General features: G+C 35.4%; 1 protein-coding gene across 1 annotated transcript in view; it reads left to right on the top strand.

The window, feature by feature from the left end:
• The window catches only part of LOC150076731 (centrosomal protein of 95 kDa-like), a 215,367-nt gene that overhangs the window by 168,937 nt on the left and 27,833 nt on the right, over positions 1–18,597 (top strand). The window contains exons 14-16 of the mRNA XM_090386630.1: positions 4,844–4,933; positions 8,644–8,831; positions 13,582–13,656. Of these exons, the coding sequence (XP_090242756.1) occupies positions 4,844–4,933; positions 8,644–8,831; positions 13,582–13,656 (353 nt within the window). The remainder of the gene's footprint in view (positions 1–4,843; positions 4,934–8,643; positions 8,832–13,581; positions 13,657–18,597) is intronic.

Here is an 18,597-nt window from a genome sequence, read left to right as displayed (position 1 = left end):
CTGCATCTTGTTTTCTAGGCTTCTGCTCATTCCAATAGAAGCAGTGAAAGTGCAAGGATCACTTTCACCTCTGCCAGTGGCTACTGTTAATCTATTAGTCCTTGTATCCCCCCAAACTAGCAGTTTTCGACCCACCTAACACTGCCTCGATAGCATCAGCAAATATTCTTGCATTTATCAGCTGGTTACCTAGTAATATAACCGAACTTGAAACGGGGGGGGGGGGGGACTTTCTTTAATTAGTGCAATTGGAGAGATGGAAAAAGGCTGAATTATAAATTTCAACCATGCCTTAAGGCATAGGAGAGGAAATAAGAATAAAAATCAGTAATGTTTTAGAAAAATACTCAGGATTTTACACTTCAGGAAAAAAAGATGAATTTATAAATAGGAAAGGAAATTAACTTCCATTTCAAGTAGAAGTTTCAAAGCTCACATTTTTAAATACAGCCCAGCCACTTCAGGAAGGGGATGAATCTGATTGGTCCACTTAATATCGATGATTCGACTGTTGATGATCCTGCTCAGATAGAAAAACAAACTGAATGAGTATTTTGTATCTACATTCACACATGAGGAGTTATTAAGTATTGAAAATGCCAGAAGGTTATCAAATTGTAGCAGGGTACTTAATGATTTTGTAATAACTGAGAGAAAAGTTGGAGGAGAAATTGTTGAAGTTAAACATAAGAAAGGCACCTGTGGTGGATGGGATCTATCCACTTATATTAAAGAAGGTGGCAAAGGAAGTAAGCAAACCCTTAGCCATAATTATGAGAGCATCCTTGGACTCAGGGGAGTTCCCATGGACTGGAGATGTGCAAATGTATCCCCAAGTCACAAAAATAGGACACAACTGTGTCCTATTTTTGTCACAGTTGCCTTAGTCAGCTAAGGTGCTGTCTTAGTACTTATAAATTCTGAATACGGTATTCTCAGACAATTCTGTGATTGCCATAATTCTTTCTTTAGCAGTCCCACATTCTCATGAACCAACAGTGAGTTCTTTATGAAAGTTTTCATATTGTGCATTGGTGGTAGTTAAGGTCATCATCATCAGCCATTTTCAATCCAATGCAGGATGAAGGCCTCTCCAGTTCCTTCTGTTTTGTGCAATGGCCATCTGCTTACTACTCACAAACTCATGAATTTCATCTGCCCATCTTCTTCGTTGTCTTCCAGGTCTTCTAGCTCCTCTTGGATAGCATTCTGTTATTTTCTTAGTCCATCTGTCATCATGTCTTTGAGCTATGTGTCCTGCCCAAAACCATTTTAGTTGTTTAGTTTTGATAAGAATGTCCTTTACTTGAGTTTGCTGCCTAATCCATATATTTCTCTTCTTATCTAACAGTCTGATTCCCAATATAATTCATTCCATTCTTTGCTGTGTAGTTCTCAGCTTCTCTTCCATACTTTTGGTGAGTGCTGATTTCATAAGTCATGGTGGGAGTATACATTGGTGCATTATTTTATGTTTCAGACAAATTGGGATGTTGCTCCTTAGTATGTTTCTTTCATACTTTCTTAGTATGATTATATTTCCTGACTGCTATCCATCCAAAATTTATTCTTCTCTTGACTTCCAGCCATTTATCATTATTACAGCTAATGACTTGTCCCAGATAAGTATATGAATCCACCTTTTCAATTACTGTTTCTTCAATGATTATATCCTTTCTGTGGTTCACATCCCAAATCGTAAATGGTTTAGGTACTCTTCATTCACATTGACTCCTTTCTGCGACCAGTCCAATCTTCTGAAAGCTTCTTCAAGTGCAGCAGTAAACAACTTTGGAGATATTGTCTCCCCTTGCTCCTTTCTCAATTTTAAATTTGCTACTGCATTTGTCTAGTGTAATAAAGGAGGTAGCATTCTCATATATTTTCTTGAAAATCATAATATATGACATTTGACTCCATACAGCCTTATGCTGTATGGAGTCAAATGTCATTTCATAATCCACAAATGCCGGGCATAATGGTGTTTTATATTCATTTGCTTTCTCCATTTGCTGTGATATTACATGAAGGTGATCCATAGTCAAAAATCCTGTCCTAAAGCCAGCTTGCTCTTTCGGTTGAATCTCATAAAGTATTCTTTTTAATCTGTTAGTGAACAAGCTAATTGGTCTATAATTTCCAATTTCTGATTTATCTCCTTTCTTATGCAGCAAAACTATGATTGCATTATTCCACTCCTTAGGCTTCATGCCTTTTCTAATGCATTTTGTGAAGAGTCTTGCCAGTTTCTGTGTCATGTGTCTTCCTCCCAATTTTAACAACTCTACAGTAATTTCATCTACCACCTGGGCTTTCTGGTTCTTCATTTTCTACAACATGTTCTACCTCATCAGGGAGGATATCAGTTATGTCATATGCATTACTAATTTGTGATCCACCTTCCTCCCCACTGCTGGTATCATATAGTAATTCTCTGTAGTCTTCTACTTTTTATTATAGAGAATTACTACTCTTTTAGTAATTGTCTATAGACATCTGCTATTTGAATTATGCTTTCTCTGCTATTTATAAATACACCATCACTATTCTTCAGTTTCAGTATCATTTGTCTTTCTGTATTACTGCTCATGGTTGCTGATTTCATTTGTTTTCCCTTAATGCTTGTTTTACTTTTCTTTTGTTTAATCTTCTTTGTCCTCTCTGAGTCTCTTTCTAATGGCTTTGCATAACTCAGTATACTCAGTTTTATCCTTGTCAATGTTTATCTTGCTCTTCATTTGTCGTCTTTGGTTCATCGTTGACAATTGTTTCTCTACTAATTTTTTCTTCTTTGGATTTATTTTTACCTATAGGTTTATTGGGCTTTAACACCTTCAGAAAGTTGTAATATTCCTCATTGATATCTTGGTCCTGAACAGTCTGCAGAAGCTCAAACTTGTTCTTAAGTTCCAGCACATACTGAAATTTTTCTCCTCTTCTGTTATCTCAAAGACCTTCATATTATTTACTCGAGTCAGTTTTTTCCTTTCTTTTCGTACATCTATATCAAGCATGCATCTTACCATTCTGTGATCACTTCCAACAGTTACCTTGTTCAAGATGGTAACATCATTTGCGATATATCATCTGTTAGTGAGGATGAAGTCAATTTCATTAGTTGTTAATCCATTTGGGCTCTTCCATGTCCACTTTCTGTTCACCCTTTTCTTGAAAAAAGTGTTTATTACTGAAATTCCTCAAGATTCTGCAAATTCCACAAGTCTTTCACCTCTTTCATTTCTCTCACCAATTATAAAATTTCCTATACTTTCCCTTTCTGCACTGTTTTGTCTCTTTCCAACCTTAGCATTGAAGTCCCCCATAATGATAGTGAAGTGGGTTTTCTGCTCATCTAGAAGGTTCAATTTCGGTGTACATTTTTTCAACCTCTTCATCATCATGGCTTGATGTTGGTGCATAAATCATTATAACCTTTAGCTTGTACCTCATAGAAATCCTGAATAGTAGTCTTGACACCCTTGGTGATGTACTTTTGAATTCCAAAATGTTGTTTTTTATATTTTTATGGTCCCCAAAGCCAACTCCACCCTTGCTCCTTTCACTGTTTCCATTGGTGTAGAGCAGATTTCCACTTGATAAACTTATAAGTGATTAATTTCTTCTTCTTGTTTCAGCCAAACCAATGATATTCCAATTCACATTTTCTAATTCCTTTTCCAGCTCTAATATCCTATCTTCACCTATGAGCAATCTTATGTTGTAACAGGCCAAGTTCAGTTTCTGTGCATGGCAGCTTGGTCGCATTCAGAGATTCTCAGCACCCTCTGCTTTCACTCTGATCCTCTCGCTGCCATAAGAGGGGAAGTGAAAACTGCTGGTGCCTGGGGGCCATTTATTTCGTTGTGCTGTCATGTGCTGGAAGGCTTTGTCTTTTCCTCTTCACGCTGACCAGGCGTCTTGAAGAGAACCACTCTCCATGTTCGTTGCCACCTAAGTGACGTAACAGGGCTTACCATCGAGAAGGTGTGCATGAGTGGATTTTAGGGAGGCAGGCCAACCGAACTTCTCTTAAATCATCTGAAATAGAAAGGTATTGGACCCATCAGTGTTTTAGACTGAGTGTCTGATAACACACAGAATGCCTGTCTAGGTCAGCATTTGATATCATGTGAAGACAGATTTAACTTTTGGAAATTGGAAACTAGGAAATTTTTAATACAGTTGTGCTTTCAGCCATAAGAAATTAAAAAGTGAAAAACTTCTTAATGCTCATTTAATGAGAAATCAAATGTACTTTTTTTTGAGTTAGGGCTAATTGTCTAGTTAATTATATTGATATTTAAAAAAATGAATCATACATAATTTATTGCTGCTACTTGTAATAATATTAAAGATTGATAAAAAAAAAAAAAGTGCACAGTTTAAAGGATTTGAAGTGATGAATATTTGGAATGAAAAATAACACTTCTCCATCCATAAAATGGACTGAACTATTTATAAACAGACACATCACACAGAATCTCCTGACACCACTATTCTCCAAAAAAGAGAAAATTAAAGCATATCCTGAACATGTTATTGATATTTTTCTAGCTGAATAAGTAGAGATAATGTATATGAGTATTCGGAAGAGGGACATCCAGGAGGAAAGAAAACTGTAAAAGACACGTGAATGATAGAAATCTTCTGGCCAACTTAGAAAAATTGGCATGTATACATGTGATTCCATGATTTTAATATGTTTACTTTGACAGTGTGCAAATGGGGATAGGGTTTCTAACATTTTCACCAACAGATATAAAACCATAAACTTAAAATGTTGCTGTTTATTTCAGACATTAATTTAATATTAAATGGGAATGCTGAATTTTTTCTTCCCCAGTTTTATTACCAAGAAATTTACAGACGAGGACAGTTTTACATTCTGCAACTAATAAAGGAAGGAATGTTAAGTCAAAATCAAGATTTGAATGTAAGTCAGTTAAGAATAATTTTAAAAACTTATGTACATGTTTTGTTTGTTGTTGTGCATCTTAAATTAGACCACATCTGTGACATATATAGATCACAAATCAATGATTGATAACACTATGTAATAGAAAGAGTTTAACTGTTTCTTATATATTGCGTGTGTGCTGAATCCAGCACTCATTGGTTTTCTCTAGTATCAATATTTTTGCAAAAATTGAAAGTTTCATGCTTTTGCAACATTTGTATGCATTATATAAGTGTGCTATATAAGAGTCTTCAGTATTCATATTGTGGTTTTTTGCATTTTTCTGTGCGTATCAAATGCAGGTATAACTTATCTCCAGACTCATTCTGTTATTTTTGCAGATATGTAGATCCAAACCAAGTGATGGATAACATCGTTGTTGGTCCCAAGTTTTGGAATGCATATATAGTCTATTTTGGAATACCTGTGAGTGTCAGCACCTCATGAAGATTACTACTTTTGTATGGTGAATAGATCAGTTTAAAGTCTGTGCATCGAAAAGCTGTAGTATATTCCAGTATATCATCCTCTCTTGGTCTGGTGCCACACAGTAGAAACCTGAAAGGTCTGAATTTACCTTTATAGAAAGTCTTTGGAATTTGATGAAGAACCTGGTGAACAAGATAATTGGAATTACACCTCAAAAGTGTGTTCTAGTAAAGAACCACATTCCCTAATCAGCAACAATTGAAAGACTTAATGAAAGACTTAATTTGGGTCTAACCAAATCCATTGCAGAGCTCCTGACATCTCTTTTAAAATAATGGAATTTACTGGATTGAAGATGCTCAAGGTTTTCACATACAGAAAAAGACATACCACTGTTACTTATGCACACTATTCTAAAATCCCCCTTTATTATTATTATTTTTTTCTCTTCTAACCCTCTAATTTGATTAGTCTTTTTGGAGAAATTGGATAAACTTATGATATGGTATTTACTCACAATCTAAATGTGTGGAGCCTTTTCATAATTCAAGTAAAAGTTGAAAGCATGTTGCTCCATGATATGAGTATACATTCATCAATTGCTGCTTGTACAGTCAGTTCATATTAAAAAAACACTGAAATTGTGTAGCATGTGTTAGAAAAGATCAAGTGTAACCAGTATAAATGGGAAGTCTGTAGGCACTTCAGGATACAGTGTTTCCATTTGGGTTTTCAAAGTAGTTTTACTAAGTTTCCTCTGGGACAGTAGGGTGGTAGATCAGCAGGAGAAGAGAGTGGTCTGCTAGAATTGAGTTGCAGCCTGGTGCACATAATGTATACAATCCCATGGTTCCAAGAAATAGTCTTGCTTCCATCTCCATGTCATGCTGGGTGCTGTCAAACAATTTGTTAAAACATTTCAAGATGACACTTTCAGCCACATACAGTCTGTTTCGAAAATTGTCTGATGTGAAAAAAAAGTGAAAGGTGACATATTTATTGGTCCACAAGTTAAGCTGTTCTTGGTTTCACAAGAACTGGGAGACAAATTGACTGAAGCAGAGAAAACTGCATGGAAATCATTTTGCCTTGCGGTGAATGGTTTTCTAGGTAAAGCTAAGAGTAAAAATTACCAAGAACTAGTTGACAAGTGGATTAAAAGTTACAGAAAAAATGTAATTACAGAAAACCTGAATCTAATTTTTTTGCCTTGGGGAGAAATTCCACCAGGACATATGGTTAATGGAGAAGAGCTACCAAAGGTGGGAGAAGGCTATGATTGGGGACCATACTGGTCAGGTTGATCACACTGACCATAAAAGACAAAAACAATGAGTGTTATTCAAGTGTGCATTTTTAAGGAATTTTTTTATTAACCTGAGGAGGGTTAATGAATCACAAATTAAAAAATTATGTTTTAATTTATTTTTTATTAGGATGTCATATACTTGCAGAAAGGCAATTTTAATACTTTATTCTGCAACAGTTAAAGATTGTTAATAAATACGTATATTATTGCATATTTACTTTTCTTCCATTTTTGGGCAAATTATTAATGCTATGCGAAAACTAAGGTCATATTTAGAATCATCATAACCATATTGGTATTAGCTGAAGTGAGGGCATGCACCATCAGTCCCCCCACCCCCAATAAAAAAAACCCTTGTATGTCCTGTAAAAAAATTTTCCCCCACCTCAGGAACAAAAGTTGCAGATTCTAAAAGAAAGTGATCTGATGATTCCAAAATCAGTCCCCCATTGTTACTCCCTAAATTTTTTTTTTTTTTCACCTCAGCAACAAAAGTTGCAGATTCTAAAAGGTGATCTGCTGATTCCAAAATTGTCTCTATCACGTCTCCATGGAAAGATATACTAAAATTTTAGTAACATAATGAACAACCAATTTCAAATATCTATGCTATCTTAACAATGGGTGTTATTCATTTAAAAATACCTAATCAAAATAGAATGTACTACATACATTCTATTCCCTTAGAAATGGACTGTGAGTTTTTTTTATAGTCCATTTTTCTTTCTCCCTTAAAAAGCCTTTAGTAATCTCCTATCATGGATATGTCCTGATAAAAGTGCTTCTCTTACTCATCACTTACAACAACCAGCTTTTGAAGAAAATTAAAAATGACAGGGCTGCTGAATGTTTTTTGAAAACATTCAGCAGCACCTATCTCTGAGGCATTATGGTAAAATTGATACCAGAGATTCAAATCTGTGCACAACTGCTTTAAACAATCTCAAGCTTCTAGTTCATTATCCTGTAGTGTTTTCAAATATGTCATCTTTGAGGAGTTTCTTTATTTGAGGCTCAACGAAAATTTCTTTCATTGAGCCTCAAATAAAGGCAAATGAAACAAAGGAGGATTATAAAAAATTGCAGCTGATTACATGAAGAGAAAAGTGGCATAACAAATCACTGCATGGGCAATGTATTTGTGCCAATGAAGGAAAGGTTAATAGCACGAAAACATGGCAGTGGCTGAAAAAGGGGACATTAAAAAAAAGAAACTGAAGGCCTCATATTAACAGCTCAAGAACAAGTACTATGCACTAATGCAATAAAGGCTAAGATTGACGAGACCCCAGATGGAAAAGTGCAGGCTTTGTAAGCAATCTGATGAGTTGAGCATTTCGTGTGTGGTTGCAAAAAGATCATACAGGCAGATATAAAGTTGTAATCTCAATAATTAATTGATAAGGAGATAATTATATTTACCTTTTGCTTCTGTTAATTAAAGATAAGGGGAAAAAATCATTTAATTTAAGAAAAAACATTGAATGTGTTTGAAATTTAATATAGTGTGTATGTTAACTAAACTAACTTGTTTTTACCTGTTTTGGCCTAAAATTCTCCTGCCTTCAAATACTTAATGTATAACTTTTTGAAAGCCATGTGTTGGCAGCCATGCAAGTATATTACCCACTAGACCAACTTGTAAGTTCAGGTTAACATTTTAGTTTAGTACTGGTGACTCATTTTGTGAACATTATAGGGATCAGAGCTACTGTATTAATCTAATAAAAATGATGAAATACCCCTTGAATACTTATGCTATAATTTTCAAAAATCCAGCACATACTTGGTCCTAAGGATGCAAGATGTGTGGGATTCTACTGTAATTATATAGTATATATTTGCCATGGTTTTCCCAATTTTTCCTTAGATTTTCTACAGTTTCCTCTTTACTTATAGTATGTGTGCGTGCGCTTTTATTTTTAATTATTTATTTTTTTCCCTTCAGTACAGGAACTGTCTAAAATGTCAAACCATCAAGGAGGTCTCTTGAATGAACTGCAGACTGAATTTCCTGGTGTTGATTTATCACCTGTTGTCATTGATAGGATGACAAGACAATATGAACAGCATCTCAAGATGCTCTCTAAAAGAATCAAAGAAACCCTTCACACAAAATCGCAGACACAGATACAGGTAAAAAAAAAAATGTGACATTTTTCTGAATCTTTGCCATAAGGACTTCCCAGATCAGGCTGTAGCATTGTGTAAAATATGGATACTTTTATTGTTTGATTTGATCATTTTTATTTCAATCAGCCTGTCTATTTTTGCTGATTAACTTTTGCTAAACCAGTTTCAAGGTTGAACCGTAACTTCCCATCCAAATCAACTAACAGTTCCATTACTTATACAACCATCTGTTAAGTTTTGGTATTTTTTTTTATTAATTTCTGTAAGTAATATGATATTTAATTATATTTTTTGCCTACTTGCTGATGTTGGAAATTTCATTCTTCCATAATCTCATGAGTAATTATATGAGTAAGGCATTTCTGCTTCAACTTAAATAGTTTAAGTGTATTAGCACCTTAGTATTTGTGATTAAAAAGGACTGAAATTTGACTTCCTTAAATATGTGGCATCGATGGTAACAAGGAAAGAAAGTTGTGAAGTCTGTCATTGCTGTATTCAAAAGGAGAAAGGGTAACATGAACATAACATGAAAATGAACTAGGAACCTTTGTATGTAGAAAGATATGAGTATGGTTATGATTGCCAGAAGGGGGAAAATGTCCCAAACTGATTTTAAATATATAAATAACAATATTCATAACTTCAGTTCTTATAAGATATAGAGTCCAATAAATTCATTAAATTAAAGTTATTAAAAATAAATAGGACCAAAAATAAGCCTTTTTAAATAAAATTTTAAAATATTAAATTAAATTTTAAAAACACTTAAACAACAAATTAATTACATAAAATTAATTAATAAATTAGGTTATAGGTAAGGCAAGGTGTTGTTCTGCTTTCATGAATCTAATAACTCCTATATCAAAAGGACCAAAGCAGCACCCACCCTTGGAGGAGTAAACACATGACTCTTCTCCCAAAGAAACAACCTCCTCCTCAAAGAATGAGTGCTAATAAAATAACACTAAAATACACACAAAAAGAAAGAACAAACAAAAAACCCACATACACTATCTTTTCAAAGGACACCAGCACTTGAACTCTGAAAAGGGTCATATTTCAATCACTGATTGCCATCTCAGCCAAATACCAGTGGATATGCCAAATATGCCTTGAACATTATGAGAAATAACAAACTAACTAAACATAAAATATGCTATGGCCACTACCGTCTGTGGAATAAATAAGGGATATATATAACAAATACAGCAGACTCTCGATTTACCGCGATCTGATTAACTGGAAAGAGGATTAACCGGGACACTTCAAGACTCCAAATAAAACAAAAAAAAAAAAAAAAAAAATCAACCAGAAATCATGAAAATTCAAGTAATAACGAGGATAGGTATAAACAGATATTTTGCAAGTCGTAAATAAGGGACAAGAAGCGGGCGTTATAAGTCATCATAGGGAGATTAGCATGCCTATTATCTTGCAACCCCCACTGTATTCACATCCGCCGCTCGAAAAAAAAAGTTTAGTTTGTTTTAGTGCATCACATCGATTTGTATTCTGTCGCACTGCAAAAGGACAAATTTTGTTTTTTAGAAATTGCGAAAATGATTGGCAAACGCAAGAGTTGTGCTTTCAATTAAACAAAAACTTGAAATTATTCAAATGTTTGAAAACGGTGCATCTGTTAAATCTCTAAATAACCATAATAATGTTAGTGACCAAACCATATGCAACATTGTAAAAAAATAAAGGGAAGCTATTAGATTTAAAATCGCCATCGTAAAAAATGAATGCGTGCCCAATATGCATTACTCGTGTATTGCACATGTGAGTAGTGCATGGCAAGTTTTTTCATTTTTTATTTATCGCCATACTTTTTACGTAGGTTGCTGAACATTTTTCGATACATAAGTCCCTGACTCGTGTAGCTTCAGACCTACTTACGTTATTTATATACAGTATTTTTTTTTATATGACTGAAGATTTCAGTGAAGGGGAACTCATTTCACCACAATACCATAACATAAAAACCCACACAATTCCAGTTATCGGTATTATTGCAAATGCAATAAGATCGAGTTTACTATCCATTTATAATTAGATGCACTAACAGAAAAGCCCACTAAACCGGAAACTGCAAATTGTTTTTATTATTTTATGGTAGTGACCTCCAGAAATGTGCTTTAGTAAAATGCGAGCTCGCTTGTGGTTATAAATGAGTTTTTGTCTAGTTCTTCCTTGAATTCATTCAACCCATCCACTTTCGCAACAAAACATGGAAGCCTGTCCTAATGATCAACCATCTGCTCGCTGAAGGCAAACTTTTGCACATTTATCCTGCAACCATCCTCCATCCTTCCTCAACTTCAATTTATGCTCCGTTATGTGTGTAGTCTCAGCAAGTGGAAGGATGCCATTAACATTCAGCTCACTCGATCCAATCAAGGCTTTAAACACCTCGATCAGATCTCCCCATAGGTGCTGTCTCAAGACACTGCAGTTTGCAGAACTGAAGCCTTTCTAGGTAAGAGCACCCTTTTGTTCCTTTCACCAGGCTTTACTGCATACAGGCCTCCAGACCTGTATGCAGTACTCAAGATTTGACATAACCATCGCTTTGTACATATCATTGACAAAATCCTATGAGCTGTCCTGGCAGCATGTCTGCACCCCTCAAAGAATTTCATTTCTGACAGCACAATTATACCCAGGTCTTCTTCATTCTCCACTACCCTAAGTATAGTATCATACAGTTGATAAGTTACTCTGGGGTTATTGCCACCCAGATGTACCTTGCATTTGTAAATGTTAAACTTCAACTGCCATTTCTCAGTCCATCGACCCCATTTTCCTATATCATGTTGCAGTAGCTCACCCCGATGACTTTCATCAACAACCCTGCTAACCTTTGTATCATCTGCACATTTAGACATTAAGCATAATATACCTTCATCAATATTATTGATAATATTGAAAACAACAATGAGCCCAACACTGAACCCTGGGAAACTCCACTAATAACATTAGCCCACGAAGAGCAGTGTGCATTGATAACTACTTTTTTGCCTTATTTCACTTAACTATCCCTTTTTCCATAGCAGTAACTTGCCCTTATTGCCACACTGCTGCAATTTGTACAGCAGTCTTTTATGTGCAACAGTATCAAAAGCCTTCCTGAATTCCAAGTGTATGATGTAAAAATTATATTTTGCATCTAGTTCCTTGGTCACTGCTTGATAGTTAGCTATCTGATTAGTTAGACAAGACCGCCCATTAACAAATCCATGCTTAACCAGTGATTCCATTATTTTCCCTTCAATAGAAAGATCTGTAAATACTCATATTGCCTTTTGACCTCCCTTTATGAATTGAGGATACATTCACACATCTTCAGTCCATGGGGACTTCCACTGAATCCAAGAATGCTCTCATAATTATGGCTAAGGATTTGCTTATCTTGTACCCATGCTGTTCAGCTAAGCTCATTGTGGCTGTCTTTTATGTGACCCACAGCAGCATTCAATATGGAATGAAGTAATGCATCTCATGTGTGCACTTTTGTACAGTATAGATCTCTCGTGCACCTCCACAGGAAAAAATCTAAAGGGTTCAGGTCTGGTGACCTAGATGGCCAATTCTGTGGGCCACTGTGACTGATCCATCACCACAGCAACTAGTAGTTCTTGAGGTGAGTAACCACTGCACAGTACCAGTAAGGAGCTCCATTGTGTTGAAAGTACATTTGATATCATGTAGCCATAAGTGCATCTTTTAACAGTTGCGGAATTGATGCAGAACTTTTTTGCAGAAATTGTGGACAGACCTGTCCAGTGAGATGACCCTCAAAAATAAATGGACCAATAAACTGATCATAGAGGATTTTTAACACTGAATCAATGTTAAAAATTACTCTTCATGATGGGATGGGGATTTATTCCAGCCAAACAAAACATGGGAATTGTGTTGTTGTTGTTGAAACTGTCTTGGGTGAATCACTGAATAGAATGTAACATTGCAAATGGCAATTGTCATTCAGTCAATTAAAATTGCAGTCATTGGACAGGATTCCCAGGTTCAGGATGTTGAACACACTGCACATAGTATGGATACGTGCCTTCTTTATGAGTTTTCTCCATATTCTTGAATGGGAAACAGTAAGAAACAATGGATATCCTTTGCATACTAGCATGAGGACTATGCTGTACTGCCACATCTTGTCAAACTACACTTTCCATATGCAATGTGAATACTGAGCCATTATCTCATAATGTTTGGAAAACTTGGCTAATAACTTGTTGATTCAGAAGTCTACAGTTTGGAAAATGTTGCTGGTATTCAGCAGCAACAGCATTTTGGTTGAAAAATCCACAAAGCTACACAACATCATCATAGTCAGCATTTAAAAGTGCTGAATAGAATCTTGAAAATAACAATGGAACAAAGGAATGACACTGTATACTTCATGTGTTTCATCAGGCTGCATTCAATCAAGGTATTGGGTATGCAGATTTCAAGCATGAGTTTCATTTGCTGTGAATTTGCGAAAATTATGTAACTCTGTAATTATTTACAATTAGAACCATGAAGTTATACCATATCTTTATGAATCACCCTGTATATTTCCACATTTGCATGAAATCACACCTTTAAAGCACTTTAAAGTTTTGCAGTATAAAAAAAAACTACTAATTTCCAAGGTATATTTAAATCCAGAACCATATTTCTTTATGCCACTGCGATTTAAATTACTTTAACTACAAATAACTCTGAACTTCTGTTTTTTTTTTTTTTGCAGGCAGAAGAAGCAGCAAAAAGACAGATTATATTATCAAATAATTTAAGAAAGGAATTTGCTCACAGCCAAAGAATGGTGAGATTAGCATAAAATTTTGTGCTGTACTTAAAATAAGTACATTTCCAGAATATTGCAATATTTTGATTGTGTTAAAATTATTTTGTATATTTGGTTATTATTATGAATTCTTTTTCTTTGCTATGAGTATTTTTTTGAAAACTGACAGGTAATCATAATGGCATAAAATTTGACCTCAGAAATTTTAGTAGTGGTTTTTTAGCATTTCTAGAATATTGAAATATTTTTACTGTTTTAAAATTATTTTGTACATCTGGTCATTATGATGAATTCTTTTTCTTTGCTATTTTTTTGAATATTGACAGGTAATCACGATGGCATAAAAATTTACCTCAGCAATTTTGTTATATACAGGGTGATTCACTACCAGTGTGACAAACTTGCAGGAGGTGTAGGGAGCACAAAGATGAATCGGAATCACATAGCATTGCAGGGTCCGAAATGCCTTCGTCATGCGGTAGAGGACGTTGAACGGGAGGTCGCGTGAACAGCGATCCCGCTGGAAGTCGGCATTTGCGAACCGTTTCTGTTGAAGAAATCAAGTAGCAAAAGTCCTCCAGAGTGGATAATCTGCAGGCTCCAATGATTGGACGCGTTGCAGATGGGATGAACTCATTTGGTTTGTTGACAGTATCCTCCATACAGTGGATTGGGAAATACCCAATCGTTGGCCTATCGCTTGAGTACTCGTACTCGGATTGCCTTCTGCAAGACGTAGGACATTCTCCTCATTGTCTGGCGTCCTCGTCGTTTGCTCTCGATTCATGGTACCTCTCGTGAAACAACCAGTCTCATGTAATCGCCTGTGCAGGAACGTTCCTGGTACAAGCGCAGAGCGGCGTGCCCGTTACAGTCCGCAGCTCCATACGCGAGGTGCATGTCGGCCCGTTCAACGTTTGACTACTCGTCCATCCTACTGCCTCGGGAACCGGTTCGCAAATGCTGACTTCCAGCGGGATCGCTGTTCACACGACCTCCCGTTCAACGTCCTCTACCATATAACGAAGGCATTTTGGACCCTGCAATGCTATGTGATTCTGATTTGTCTTTGTGCCCCCTACACCTCCTGCAAGTTTGTCGCACTGGTAGTGAATCACCTGTATATGTGTATAGATATATACACACACACACACACACACACAAACTGTTTTGAGAATATTTACGATATTCGTGTAATAAAACACTTTCAAAATTTATGTGGGAAAATATAGTATTACCAAGTATGTGTAATACTGGACATGTTTTTCCTGCCCACTGTCAGAAAATCATCAAAAAATCTCCAAACACACTTCAATTGTTTTTTACACAAATATTTACATCTAACAATGGTTCCTTTATCCACAGACTTTATGAACACTGTGGTAGTAGTAGTAATATTAGCAAATGATAAAAGAAAGAAGGCTTATATAACAACAGCAAAAAAAAAAAAAACTACGCAGTTCACTCTTCCATACGTTTCAAGGATTTGTCTAGTTCCTTGAATTCATTCAACCCATCCACTTTCACAACAAAACATGGAAGCCTGTCCTAATGATCAACCATCTGCTCGCTGAAGGCAAACTTTTACACATTTATCCTGCAACCATCCTTCCTCAACTTCAATTTATGCTTCCTTATGTGTGTAGTCTCAGCAAGTGGAAGGATGCCATTAACATTCAGCTCACTCAATCCAATCAAGGCTTTAAACACCTCAATCAGATCTCCCCGCAGGTGCCATCTCGAGACATTGCAGTTTGCAGAACTGAAGCCTTTCTAGGTAAAAGCACCCTTTTGTTCCTTTCACCAGTCTGAGTGCCCTTTTCTAAACCTTTTCTAGCAGATCTACATCCTTCCTAAAGTGAGGCCTCCAGACCTGTATGCAGTACTCAAGATTTGACATAACTATCGCTTTGTACAAAGGGATAATCACCTTATCCCTTCTAGCATATACAGTACTCAAGATGTGGCCTAATTATGGCCTTATACAAAGGGATAATCACCTTATTTCTGGTGGCAAAGTTTCTGTATATTATTGACAAAATCCCATGAGCTGTCCTGGCAGCATGTCTGCACCCCTCAAAGAATTTCATTTCTGACAGCACAATTATACCCAGGTCTTCTTCATTCTCCACTAGGCGTCTCCGTAGCCAGGTGGGAAGGAGCAGCAGTGCGTAGCACACGCTTCTTGATTAGACCGGGGTTCGAGCCCGTCACCACCAAATACGGAGGATGCGGAAAGGTCATAGAATGACCACCGCATATTCCAGAGCAATATGGCCTTAGTTGCTAATGCTCCGAAAACCGAATCAAGAACAAGATTCTCCACTACCCTAAGTATAGTATCATACAGTTGATAAGTTACTCTGGGGTTATTGCCACCCAGATGTACCTTGCATTTGTAAATGTTAAACTTCAACTGCCATTTCTCAGTCCATCGACCCCATTTTCCTATATCATGTTGCAGTAGCTCGCCCTAAATCCATGAATCCATTAATACATGCTAGCTATCATTTCCATAAAATTTCTCTCAGTTAACAATATCATCTCTCTCTCTCTCTGTCTCTCTCTCTCTAGCTACAAACATTAAACTAATTCAATCTTAAAACACTTCCTCATATTTCTCTTATTCAGAAATTCTCTTCACAACAGCATTCTGTAAGCTAACTTAATACTAACAATTCTACATCTTTGTTTTACATTAGCAATATCAATTTTCTTTATAACTTCAACCAATAAACCAACTCAATACTAAACATTTCCTTATATTTCTCATAATTTCTTCAATTTCAACATTACTCTAAACATGGGGGGGTCGCACAAAAAATTCTGTAATAGTGTCTGATTAGATGTACATAGGTATATTTTTGTAAACTACAAAATATTTTAATATTAAAATTTATGTTACTGTATAAATATTAAAATATATTAACTAAGATTAAAACAAACAGTACATGCCAGTAGCAGGGAATCTAGTAGAGCGTAAGTATAAATGAACCATACATAATAAAACTAAACAAAAAGAGGGGGTGAAAAAAGAGGGTATCGCAGAAGTAACACGCCTAAAATAATTTATAAAGACCGAAATGTACAATACATACCCAAATTGTTCTAGATAGCGTTTGTCTCCTTTTTAGCGATATTTCACATAATTTGGACCTAGTGCCATTAGAGGGGTGCCACTAAATTTTCAATTAATTGGCATTTTCTAAAATACTGTATATATTTTGGCATTGTATATTTCAGCTTTTCTAAATTATTTTAGGAGCGTTCCTTCTGTGATACCCTTTTTCTTCATTCCCTTCCCTTCCCCCTTGTTTAGTTTTATTATGTATGGTTCATTTATATTTTTGCTCTACTAGTTTGCTATTCTACTGGCATATACTTTATTTGTTTTAATCATAGTTATTATAAGCAGCAGGTACTGGAATGGGCATCAATGCAGGCCACTGTGTTTGCAATACTGTTTTTCTTTTTCTTTTGTTATTTTGCTTCGCAGTTCTAGTCTGGGTCATGATTTCTGTTTAAATACAGTTTAATTAAGAATGGAATTTAATAATATTATTAAATATTTTTGATTATTTGATAATACTATACTAAGCTAACAGATTCCTAATACACTGATTCATATTACATTATCTGGTTTTACTATATACCTTATGCTATCAGTTCGAGATATATACATTGCGCTATTTCTTATCGATTACAATATGGTGACTAGTTCAACAATATTGGCGCCAACACTGGGAATCGTAACTTCCAAAAATTACTAGTTAAATTCAAAATAAGAAGCTAATGAATGCTACTAAACCTATTTAATATCTTTGTAAAACACAATGTAGTATGTTAATTAATGAAGAATGCGGTAAAACTATCTAAACCCTTTACAGCAGCCAAAAATCCACCAACTGTTCTCTTCCGTGACCAGATTGCCCTCTGAGTTACAATAATATTTAGATAAACAGCTCTCTCTCTCTCTCAATTCTGTTGTGGTTATGTCACTTTCAAAAATAAACAAGTAAACTCCTATTACCTTTATAAAATTCAGGCTGCATGCATAGTAGATAATAAATACTGCATAAATGCTAATAAACACTGCATAATAAATAATCCATGAAGACACTTTGCAAAGTTTTAACTTTATTAGTAGTTCCTTTTGTGCTTAACCTCTTATTTTTTAAAACAGCATCTGATGTTATCAGAGTTCCATTCAAATGGAATAAATTATATGCCTTAGTTTCTAAATAAAATAATTTTGGAACCTTAAAATAGGTTACACTTGAAATAACCAACATTTTTAATCGATTTCTCACTATCTATATCTTCCACATACCAAAAAAAAACAGCTGAGTAGAACTGCACATGTTATATTCAACTTCTCTTCTTGACTTACAGGGCTAACAACAAAATAGCAGTCAGGTCCATAAATTTAACAAAAACATGGAAAGTTATGAGAACACAAAAAATGAATAAGCAGGCAGCAAACAACATGGATTATTGGATTATTTGTGCTATAGTAGAATATCTAGGATTAACAAGGCAAATGATTTTGCAAACTATTTGTGAACTAATTAAACAGCATTCCTTACAACAGTTTGTTACAGCAAGAGCTAATTGCCTAAATGACATGAAATGTAAAACGTATACAAACTGACAATTGTATCCATAATGTTTTTGGGAGAAAACTACTTTCCAGTTCTCTGTGCATAGAGTTTATTGTAGAAAGAGCAGTTCACACTTTTTAGGGCCAGTTCATACTTGTCAAGGCTTTTTAACTACCTGAATGCAAACAAGAAAATGCCCCCCCTTCCCACAACTGAAAAGTTTCTAATAATACTGCATTCATTTTACTGCCCCAGACAGCTGCATTTGAATGAATTTATTTCCATACTTCCATCTTAATGTGACCCTAGGTCAAAGTTAACATTTTTGTTATGTACTTTAAAAACATGCTTCGAATAC

This window comes from Mastigoproctus giganteus, chromosome 12, assembly GCF_048544385.1.
Source record: "Mastigoproctus giganteus isolate SK-2022 chromosome 12, ASM4854438v1, whole genome shotgun sequence".
Classification (NCBI taxonomy): domain Eukaryota; kingdom Metazoa; phylum Arthropoda; class Arachnida; order Uropygi; family Thelyphonidae; genus Mastigoproctus; species Mastigoproctus giganteus.
This window is presented reverse-complemented; position numbering and strand designations above follow the sequence as displayed.